The following is a 12,780-nucleotide window of genomic DNA, read 5'->3' as shown; positions in this document are numbered from 1 at the left end:
AAAAATACACATAAAAATTGTCCCAGCGAATGGGCTTAATACAAAATACTGTTTAAATTATGACCGTTCATCACGCGAGTGAAGTGGCTTTCTGAGAAGCCTTCAGTTCGCTAGCATCGTCGAGATTAATGTCATTTATCTACATAAAACGTGATGTTATTTTTAATATTTTCATTCAAAATGTTACGTTACCAACAATTTTAGGAAAAGAAACAAAATAAAAGAATATTTGAATATTTAATGGTTATTTCTTTACGCTTATTAGGAGCACTGAGTTATGTAAAGTAATGTTATTCTAAGCGATTTAAATTTAAAGAAGTCTTATTAACATATAAGTACGAATATCATTAGATTATTTCATCGACTATATTTTTGTATGATTTTTTAATTATTACGAACCCTAAATGTCTGGTAGGCAAAAGTCCTTCAAAGAGATTTAAATGCGATCTGTAAATAAGAACAATGAACAAACCCATCATGTTACAATCTATATGTTTATATTTATACGACTGTATTAAAGTTTATTAAAATAGAATATATATGCATATATATCCTCAATAAATTGTCTAATGTAAAGCATATATAATTTGTTTAGTAATCAAGGCTCAAAGACAGTCAATCATTCGTGTTCTTACCTTAAACGCTTGTACGGTCTATTTATAAAGTACAAGCACTGCACTCCGAATGCTTTGGTTAATGTTAAAACTCAATTAAACGAACCTTCAGTAAATTTTGTGGCCAGCTCAGTTTATCAGACCACTTATGTACTGAAATAGCTGCGGTTAAGACGCTAATGAATCAATATTATGATCCAATAATTATTTATATTCGAAGAATGTTTATTAGTTATAACAAAATTTAATTATGTTTTCATATAGCCAAAATATTAAAAATCGAAGTGTTACTTCAAAATAGAATTAAACTATTCGCTTTTATTTTTGTATTCGAATGCTTTCTTTACCTAGTAATATTGTTTGACGCCCTCTTTTATGTTCAGATTAGTTGTCGCAAAAAAGTTGCCTATTCCTTTCCTTGGAGTTGTAATTTGCGTTTTACCAGATTTTATCAAATTCGCTTCATTGGTTTAGTAGTGAAAGAGCGACAAACAGACAAACAAAGCAACTTTTAAATTTATAATGAATGAATTTCAATAATTACATAAAATTTATTTTTAAATGAATTATTGAAATCTATAAATATGACAGGTCAAATTATCTGGAATAATTATTAAATAAATTAATACGTTGCAAGTTGTTTATCAACAGTAACTTTTATACCAAGGTATACCGATTAAAGATTTAAACTTAATCATTTTAATTTACATACATTATATCGATCAATCATACTCGCGTGCTCCATCGTAAAACCGCCGATAGATCGCAATTGAAGATAACGAACATTGAAAACAGAACGTAACATGTAGCTGAAATACTGCACTACTTTATTGCCATAATAAATTCCACGCCATTCGCATTTTCATTTTATATCCTCACCACGTGACTATCTACCGCAATGTTTCCGACCTATTCTGAAATTTTATGATTTAAAGCCAACTGTATTCAAAGAGCATTGAAAACGTAAATTAAAAAAAATATGCTCCGCGATACGCAAGCTTCTCTACTTGTATTTATCACGTCAATATATCGCTACAAATCAAAAGCGAAGTCATTCGAATAAATATTATTATATCTCCTGGACTATAAATATTTATTACTAAACACTAAAACTGTGTATTTTAAAATTTAAATGACTGCAACAAAAGTTATAAAAAATGTATTCTGCCAACGGTACCAGAACAAAAAATACGTGTGTCGAATTTGCATTCAAAAAAGTTCAATTATCATAATTTGTTTATTTAAAATCTTTGAGGTCATTTTGTTTGACCGTTAATGATTTATTGAAATTACATGTCAGAACATACTTATGAAAATCATATAGATAGGTAAACACAGTCATTTGTCTGTCTTGTCTATAAATGAATTACCATCTCTGCACTTGAAATATATAGAAGATTTGAAACGAGAAATGCATTGAAGATATATTTTGAAACAAGATACAACAAAGTGAATAGTAAAAGGAATCTCCATGAAATATAAGACAATGTAATACACAATGTGAAGACTATTAATCTTTTAAATTGAATATATGAATATAAAATTTATATAATTCACAAGATTTTTTTTACCTAATTAACACAAACGCATATAACATTCGCATAACGAAAGCAAATAACATCAACAGTAAATAAACGTTTAACTCAATACGCAACGGTTTCCAAGCTAATAACAATCCCGAGCAGAACTGACGCTTGAACAATGACCTGGACAGCAAAAATCTAGATTGTAAGCAGCATGAAATCATTAGCTGAGTACAATTACTGCGGACAATGGTGAGAAAGTGCTTCGAGAATGAAATTCACGGCTTCGTGGGAAAATTAATGCAAATCCCATTTTCTCTAACTTTTTGTCGATTGTCTATGCTTTTATTGCTCCGCTATTACGCCTTTTAACAATATCTATTAAATATTTCATAATATTATATTTCACATACTTTTTTTAAAAATCAAAATAAACTTTATTTAAGTAGGTTTTTACAAGAACTTTTGAATCGTCATTTTACAATTAAGTGAAGCTACCACCGATTCGGAAAGTAGATTCTACCGAGAAGAACCGGCAAGAAACTCAGTAGTTACTCTTTTTAATACAATTATTTAAATTAATATATCCTGCTTGGAAGTCAAAAGGTAATAACTCCACGGTTTTTTAGCATCTATAAAATCTTGTATCGAATAATACACTTTTTTTACCAATGTATTTTTTATGTAATCCTAAAATTCGATATGTATTTCTAAAAAAAAAAACAATCTTATTTAAGATTATTATTGAAATAACAAATTATGTATATATTGTATTCCGTTATTATTTTAACCTAAGAATTATACAAACTTTATTGCAATCAGATTTATTACAGAAACAGCGGTCATAAATATATATATATATTTATTTTCATTGTACCCGTTATAAATAACTGTATAATTTTAGTTGCAGTTTACTGATCTACGGTTGAAGAAATTCTTATATTTTCTTTAATTCAAATTTGCTATTTTAATAAGGACAACGAAAAAAAGAGTATAATGGGACTTAATACGAAAAAATGCTAGGTATATTTACTATCCTAAATATCATACCCTTATCTGGTATTTTTGTAAATTCAACAAGCATCCACCCACACGCAATTGTTAATACTTTTTTGACAATTCAGCATTTTGACTTACACACATATAGATATGATAGATAACGTATTTAAATCAGTTAGTTACATACATATAGTATTATTTTCACGAACAATAAAACTACTTATACGAAAATATCGATCACAGATAAGTTCCAAACGACACAAATAATTCATGACAACAAAAACCTTCTTAAAGATACGTTTCGTAAAAGATTATCAATAATTCAGAGACGCGTGTCAAAAATACATACATACATGTCGGTAAACATGAGCCTGTATTCATAGCTTTGAAAGGCCACGCACCAAGTCAAGAAAAGAAACGTTTTTGCCGTGTAATGGGATATTAATAGACTGTCACAAAACGTGGCATTACAAATATGTTCATAACAAGTATAAAAGTGTACCAGATTATCTTTTTTTACATATATTTTTTTCTAAGCGAGGATGTCAAGTTTAGTTGCACGGTTAATACTTGAAGTGCATTATGTCTATGAATATTCTGTCTTACTTTTTTGTTTTTATCAACATTTTTACTCCGCAAAGATAAGATTTGCTTGGGTAAGAGATAATTAATCGTACGTCGCTACTGTTAATGTAAAAGGTCACAACTCACAAGTGATTTTAGGTAATTTGTAAGCTTGTTCTTTTAAATATATCATTAAAAAAAAAACATTTTATATAAAAAAAAAAAAAAAAAAAAAAACAATCAAAAGGTAAGAAGGATTTCGATTGCGAACTGATTATCGATGATTTATTAATAAAATTATTTACTATACCTTGGGAGTAAACGCTTTTAAAACATAAAATAATCTACTATAGAAGTGCAATCAAGATAGTGAGCGATTTGTTTTGCAACCTAATATACGTATAAATATATATCAAGCGGTATCTTCGACGACTGTTAATAATACGATTTGAATGATTTTTTAATTTTAGAAATTGATGACTTCATGTGGAAAACTTAGGATTCATCACTTTTTTCTCTTAACGGTACCTTTTAATTTAAAATAAAATCGCAATATAAAACGTAGTACACATTTCAAAGACAAATTCTCACGAGTTTGCTGGTAAATTATAATTCCGAATATATCAACTTCAAGTAGTCTCTACATAAAAGAAAAGACAATATAAAGAAAAAAAACCATTGACAACTGGTTACTTAACCTGCTGCATTAATCCGTATCGTGTATGCAGAGTTAAAACATATGTATATTATAATCGAGATCAGAACACCACGTCAAGGTCCACGGACGCCCGGTCGTCAATCCGGTCCTAGCCGACACACTCTGTTTCCTATAATACCCGTTGCTTGAATGTGGCCGTTTGTGAAACTCGGACATGTGAGGTAAAAGAAACAAAATAGAACAACAAAACCAAATAATACAGATTGAACTTTATTTCTAAATTAATATAAAAAAAAAACAGGCAAAGACAAAAACTTTCTGCCTTTCAAATACAAATCGAACCTCTTTTTGTAAACTGTTTACGACTGGCTGGTATGTACTTTGTGAATGAATAAAAAAAGTGGCAATAAGAATAGAAACATTGTAATAATGATTACTGTCGAACTACCATCACTAGTAACGTTTAAAATAAATAACTATACTTACATACAAAATGTACGCTTACAAAAGCTTTATTCAAGAAAAGTTACCTCCAAGCAGCCTCAGGGAAATGAACTCTACGTAGTAATAGTGGCTTGGAGTTGGATATTTAAAGCATTGTAATTGCATAAAACAAGTTAAAACGGTATACATAAATAACTATACATATTAATTTATAGCTGGCAAGAAACAAATGTTTTTTTAAATAATTAATTATGAAAACAATGTAGAGTTATAAAAGAAAATGATAAGAATTTTATAGTTTATAATTTGACTACAATACATATTAACTATAATAATAATTCAAATAAAGATATTTTATTTGGAAAGTAAGAAACGATAGCTTTCTTGTAAATAAATAATAAATACAATTCATAATATACATATAATAATAGGATTGTTCACTCTTATTACATATTATTATACGTATAGATTATAAACAGAAACTAAGTCATATAAATATAAGTACCAGTTGTCTGTCATACTACAATTTTCTAGAAATGAAAAGTAATCATGAATAGTTTGTAAAAACCGCGATACTATTGGCTTGAAGACGTGAAATCATACCCGCAGAAGCACCAATCAATCGTGTACATAATTTGAGTATTTATTTTGAACTCAGCGGCGAAAGAAAGCATTGTCAAAGAAACAGTTCTATGTCAGATGCAATTTCATCACATCTATATCTATATTATAAATATAAAAGTAGCCCTGTCTGTCTGTCAGTCTGTTACTCTTTCACGACCAAACCGCTGAACCGAATTTGATGAAATTTGGTATGACGCAAACTTGAAATTCAAGAAAGAACATAGTATACTTTTTTTTTGCCCACACTTTACCAACACCCTAAAATAATGCTGTCTTAAATTTTCGCGATTATTACACATTTAAATAAAACTAGTTGTTACGGATTTTAATCGCGTATATTAATTTTTTATTTATTTTTTTTAATACCCGTGACCACGAACGCTGTAAAGTGCTCGTAACGTCGGGATGTCCAAAATAATTAATATACGCGATTAAAATCCGTAATAACTAGTTTTATTTAACACCCTAAAATGTCAGCGAAACTGCAGGCGAGTTCTAGTATATGATATTTATTTATATTTGTAGCATGTAAGAGGTAGACATCAGTGCCCAGACGCTGGGGCTTTAAGGAATATTTATGATAACGCTTATTCACCACCAACCTTGGGAGCATATATAACCCATAACACCCATTTCTTTAAATTAATTTCAATGTCAATTCGTGATATATTCTGTGCTACGAATCATATTGAAATCGCGTGATTCGAATTTCAAATCCTGGAGTCATAAAAATTTATAAGGTTCACGTTCAATTTTTGATTGATTGCAAGGCTATTGATCTATTGGCGTGCCACTTTCGTCATTTGACTTTGAACAATTTATGCATAGATTGCCAATTTACTGTGAACTTTATAGTCTAGTCTATGATATAAATGAAATACACTATCATGTCAATATAGTACATAGCTTTAAAATTATTTGTAACAAATGTGTACTTACATCCTCCTTTATTTCTATTAATTTCTAAATTAGTTATTACTCAGTTAGTTTTTATTTTAAATTAAATTAAATGTTACTTATAAATTTAGTTTCCAAATAAATTCAATATATTTTATAAGTCTTTCTTTAATAAACTAAATAGGTATCTGCATCGTTAAGTTAGATTAAAACTAAATATATTTAAAATTCAAATTCATATTCTATATATTTATATATAATTCCTACATAATATATTTGGAAGCCAACGTGTAAAAGTTTACAGTTTAGATGATAATTCCGCTTAAATTGAAAACATGTGTGTCTCATTGTGTTTAATTTACATTTGCAACAGTTCAATGAACTCTCTGGTAACCATTAATACCACACCAACATTAACATATAACGAAGATTTCAGATCTCACTCAGATCTATATGTACCTTATCATTTTTATTATTTGTTTTGGTTAAATAGTTTATAAGGCCTATTTCTAAATTCAAAATATATCTACAAATGTTGGCTTATCGGTTACGTCAACGAATATTTTGTAACGAAAGTTCAAATTAAAAAAGCGATTCCGACCTGTCCGTTACACTCCGCTGCCTATTTCGAAGGGAAACTGTCCCGAGTTCAAAAAAAAAACTTAAACACCTTTAAGTTTAGAAATATATGTTTCTTAATGTTATGCAATAATAAATTGTGATATAGATTAAAAATTACACGAAGGAAAATGATTGCTATAAAATGACATTTTTTATAATTATTTTATGGTTTAACAATATATATTTTAAAAGGTTATCATAGTTAGAATAATTCATAATAACTTTAATATTCATAAATTTAAATTATTAGAACAAATTCGGTATTCGAAGGCTGTCGTCCTCATAATTATATAATATATATGTATATAGATATTTCGTTTCTATAGAAATTGTTTCTTGGAATTATTCAAACAAAATTAAATAACCATTTATTCCTAAATAAATATAATAATGAAATAGAATGATGAAAATACATACTCGAACACTAAAATGTTTATGTTAACTATAAAGGACGTTATAAAAAGACTTAACTTTTTAAAGACGCTGAATGTTTGATATGCCACCGGTTAATTATGGTCTAAAAAAGTCTCGGCTGGCAGTGAAACGGCGGGAAAATTCGCGACGCTCCTCCCGTCAAACCGGTCAGAAGAGCGACAGTGGCGCCACCGGTTATAAGGAATGCGAGATGTAAAAGCAACATCCATTTATAATAAGGAAACGGAAACTTGGATCGAATAGCATTGATACATACATCGGATGTAGGATACTAGACATCGAGAGACACGCATTAATAAGTGGGACAGTCATGAAAGTAAGATTAATTATTTATTTCTATTGCGATTAAAGACTCTATATTATTATATATTACCTTGATACTTTTATAATATGTTGGTTTTATGACAAAGAACATTTTTGTGCCCCATATGTCGTATTAAGTATCTTTCGTCAAGCCTGAACTATATGTACATACATTTAGATTATTCATGGTTTACATGTTTCGGTGTTTCTGTAATAAATTCTCAAGGATAAAACTTAACAAAATGTAGTCGGGTGTTTTAAATGACATTTGAATAGCGTTTAGTTTAAGACAAGCCTTTTTCTTGTTCAACTTTGGACCAGACCAGACCTTTTCTGTATTAAACTGATTTAACAAAAAAATAAGTATATTTTGGGATACCATCTTCTTTCCTTGTAACAGCATGTTGGGACTGAATCAATTTTCACTTAATATTCTTACGCTGGCACTGGATTCCTAAAATCTCTCGAAACGATATAATTTATATTACAGATAATTATAATCAATACACATATCTGATATATACTTGGTTGAATTATACACGCCGTTTGGGGACTACCTGCTCTATGAGATAGCATATCTTATCAGTGACGATACAGACGTTACGTTTCGTGTTAGTAATGCTATAGTACGAAAAACATTGCAGTCGTGAATGAAAACATCCGTTTGACGAACATCCTTTCCTTTCCAATATCTAATTAAACTATACGTGAAATATCGTATATCGTCAATTTTGCAATTCTTTGTACTAATAAAAAGCAACTCTTAAATGTTCCATAACAATAAAAACTCATTCAAATTCCAATACCAAGCGGATAAAAGCGGACAAAAGCGGATTGATGAATAAAAGTAGCAGAATTTAATTTGACAAATATTTGTCATAAAAACTAAATCGTATTTATGCGGATTCGAAGCCTAAAGTTTCTTATAAGATTTACATGTTCTATCCACTAGGCTTATTTTGCTCTCATTAATTTTCCGTACTAACGAATGTGTCACTAATGCTTTAATACTTCCTTAATTAATTCAAATTAGTGAATTAACGAATAACGTTCATTGAACTATAAATTTGTTTAACAAGAAACATTTATTAAATAATCCATAAGTGAATCATTGTGATAACAAATGTGAACATTGGAGAAGCTCATCGTGCAAGAGGTTTACTCTCACGCGGCATATTTTACCATATTTTCGACCGGTGAACTCATGATGTCACGTAATGTAAAACTGCCTTTACGTGCTAACATGATCCATGTATGTAGTTTACATGTGATTCATCGTTTTGACCCACATCACGCCTTCATAGTGTTTAGATAAAATGCTGCGATTGCCATGACCTGAACTTTAAGACGTCACGGAGAAATATTTCTCATGCGTCTTTCAACGCCTGTTCGCTTATTATAACTGTATGTTTTCAATTATAAAGTAATTTATATACACTTTTTACATGACATAGTAATTAATCTTTTATTCATTACAATGAAGATACTACTAACATTAGTGACGTACATAAATTAATGAATATTTTCTTGACGATTATTAAAATATGTAATTGTATTGCAAAGTTCAAAACTTTGAGGAAGTACATTTATTGAATGACGTTTAACATGTTGTAAAAATATCTTCAATAACACACCTAAACTATCACATACAAATTAACCTAACAATGAGTACCAGATGACGCAAGAAAGTTAGAGAGATTTGTTGAAATAGATTCGCAGTGCAGATATATGTTATGATTACGAATTAAACAGAGCCATGAAACGCATGGAAATGGTCTTCGTTATTATATCTGATCAGAGGTGTTGAGAAGAGTAATAATAACATTATAACTGCTTTCGCTCTTGCATAATCACTTGCATTTGATCCCAGACAGCTATTTGTGTTCAGGAAGCTGCGCTAACCATTATAGTAGGTAGAGTTACCCGGCTATTTCATTGAGCTCCCAACATTGAATTATCGGCTTCGCAGTAATACTATGGCTTCGTGAAACTTAGCAAACAAACGTAAATAAATTAAAACTACATTATGTACTTAATAAACAGAAATAAAGTAAATAGTTATGATAGAAAATTTTAATTGGAATTATTGAAGTGATTTCATTTTGGAATTCAGCACAGTGGGATTTAAGATAATTAAAAATTCTAATTAATGTTAGTCTATTTTTTTCCATAAATATCCATTTCCAAATTCAAAATCAAAACCAAAATCTTAATAAGCCACTTGTCACTTGTGCTGCGACAACTAGCGTCATTAGCCGATTGGCTATATAATCAGATTTAAAATGTCTCCAAATTTTAGTAATAGATAAAAGGAACAGCTTGTATTTAATTCTTTTAAAATATATATGAAGGTTAGTTGCAGTGAAAGGACAAATTATATCTTTAACTTTTACGATCGTTAGCGGTTATAATAGTTAAGATACAATCTTAACTGTTCGAGAAAGTTCTGGATATCATTTAGGATGGAATAATCGTCTAAGTTCTGATGTTGAAGTAATGAGAGGTGACGATGACCGCGTAAAGAGACATCTACACTCACTCTTATGGCAATCTCGCAGTTAACACGCTCAAATGACGGGGATAATGACTCGGCAGATGTGTTAAATTTGTTTAAATTGTCGGGAATGTATGTAGATTAATAGACGCCGGTATCAACTGAGTATCATAAGTCAGTTTCAAATATGATATTTAAATTTCTACGCGTTTAAAACATCCCAATCCCATATTACTTTGCCTAAAAGTTGAACAAAAACCTCTTCTATTCCAAAAAGAAACATTTTTAAATATTCCTCCCGCGCAACTTATTCGACAATGATTCTTACTCATTGTACTGGTTACTTGATTTTATATTGTCTTTGAAATAATTGAATAATTTTTATAATAAATTTTATAATGGTCTGATTTTGTTTTGTAGCCTTATAATTTCAAAAATATTTAGCGTTAAAATTTGGTTGATATTTTTGTAATGTAGAGCAAAATACTAAAAAAATATTATTTAAAATTTTCATTTGAAAGTAGGCGTTGTACTCTTTGATATTCAACCACGTTTAATCGACTCGTTTAAATTTCGTTAAAAACCTGCAATGCTTGTCACGATTAAATACATATTGCATGTATTTATTTTTCCATAAATTAATTTTAGGCTTGAAATGATACTTATTTAGTGTAATACCTAATTATTTAGTACCGTTGCGTCACAGATGAAATATTCTTTGAATTGTTGTCATTCATTCGTTTTGCACGAAAAAGCTATCGACCCGATTAGTTACACTTTGTATTTTAACGGCTATTGATTCATTGGTTTTAATATAAACTTCGGAAATTCTAGGTCAAAATAGACGCTGAGAATTTATAGATTAGTATTGTATAGATATACAAGATAATTTACTCTACAAATATCTAAATTAATTCAAAAATTTGAAAGTTAAAACTTACAAAGGATATAAATTGATATATCAGACCCAAAAACCAAAATTATAAATCAAACATGTAAATTCAAATGATTAATTTTTATATCTTAAAAAAATAGTTAAATTATTTAAACCTTAATTTTATATATTTTCTCTATATTTATTGATAAAGTAAGTAGATTTATTAATATACTCTTATATATAGTTGTAATGCATTGACACGAATTTACATTTGATCGATTCGCCGGCGTTTCAGTGAGAAAGTAACGCATGAACGCACCCAGAATTAATGTGGCAGAATTCTCAGTTGTTCCAGGAAGGTAGGTTTCCGCCATTTTACTTTTTTAACGTTCGGTAGATAACGGGCAACGGTTTTTGCAACCGCACCTGCCAACTTTCTCGTGGAAAATAAACAATCTCTTCAATCGAAACTTTAAACAATACAATTACTTTATCTTCGCTATAATAATGACCAATATTATAATATATTTTTATTTATAAGATTTTTTTTACTCCTATTAAAAATAATTATTTGTCGGTACAAAAGTTACTTATGACATTTTTAATCATATGGAATTAGAATACAAAAAATGATTGCTATAATTTTTTTTTACAAATAGGATCCGGATTAAAAAAGTGTAAAATGTTATAATACTTTTCGATTAATCATACATTTCTGTTCAAAATTAATTGCTCCACAGCTCTACAAACAGAAATACTATTTACTATAAACATAACCTCGAAGTACACATTTCGAATGATTCATAATCATACCTGCGTATTGCCAACTTAAAAAAATTAGAAATATAGTAGAGATAAAATAAAGAAGATTATCGAGCAAACTAAGTTTTATATTTTATATTGTCTTATTAAGAAAACCTAATAAGAAACCTTTTAAATAAGGATGTTATTCAATACTTTTAAACTAACTTACCTGTTATAGTAGCCAACAAAACCGCCAAAGCCGCCACACCTGTCGCTCTTGCCCGGTGGGACCTCATCTTGTCTCTTTTTAACACGCGACTTGAGTGCGTTCTTATAAACAAGAATAAAACAACATAAAATTTAAACTCTGCGTCTTCAACGGTATTTGTCTTTTACTTCAAAACAATAAACAACTTCACTTGCGTTATTTAACACCAACGCGAACTGTATCGTGATATAGAGATAAAGAGATTCACAAAATACACTTATAAATGTTTTTTCTAACTTTACGAAACAGGTCTGAAAAATTGTCTTTTTAATGTAACACTTGAGTTCATCGTGATAATTTCCTGTGATTCGATTTCAGGAAGATTTAGGAATGTAAAACTTGTTTCGTCGAATGAATTCAGTTGCAACGTGGAGCAAGCGTGCGTCCGTTCCCTGCGAGTGCGGAGGACATACTATCGCGGGCTCGCGACGTGGGCGACATAGAGTCGTGCCGACGGATCGTAGAACTAGCCGGCGTCAGTCGTTGGTCGTTGGCTCGATAGCAATGCGTGACGCTAGGATCAAAACTAGTCCTTCGTTGTTTGTTATTTATCGTCCGAAGATTGAGGAATCTCATGCGTGAGGAATTTCAATGTGATTTGATGTTTGTTTTTTAGGTCAGCGTGATATTTTATTAATGGTCTTTTTTACATTACACAGAAAAATACTCTACCATAAGTCCTAAGTATGCTCCGTATCATTGAATTTATAATTTA

The 12,780-nt window shown here is 29.8% G+C and overlaps 1 protein-coding gene across 4 annotated transcripts in view; it reads right to left on the bottom strand.

The window, feature by feature from the left end:
• Positions 1–12,532, bottom strand: part of LOC124535766 (fasciclin-2) — a 113,488-nt gene extending 100,956 nt beyond the window's left edge. For 2 of the 4 annotated variants that reach the window (XM_047112089.1, XM_047112090.1), the window contains exon 1: positions 12,027–12,532. In XM_047112089.1, the coding sequence (XP_046968045.1) occupies positions 12,027–12,093 (67 nt within the window). In that variant the 5' untranslated portion in view covers positions 12,094–12,532. The remainder of the gene's footprint in view (positions 1–12,026) is intronic. The other 2 variants (XM_047112091.1, XM_047112092.1) reach the window with 2 other exon arrangements.
• Positions 12,533–12,780: the final 248 nt, after the last annotated feature.

Source organism: Vanessa cardui, chromosome 15, assembly GCF_905220365.1.
Source record: "Vanessa cardui chromosome 15, ilVanCard2.1, whole genome shotgun sequence".
NCBI classification, from domain to species: Eukaryota; Metazoa; Arthropoda; class Insecta; order Lepidoptera; family Nymphalidae; genus Vanessa; species Vanessa cardui.
Note: the sequence above shows the minus strand (reverse complement) of the source record. Positions and strands in the feature narration are given on the sequence as shown.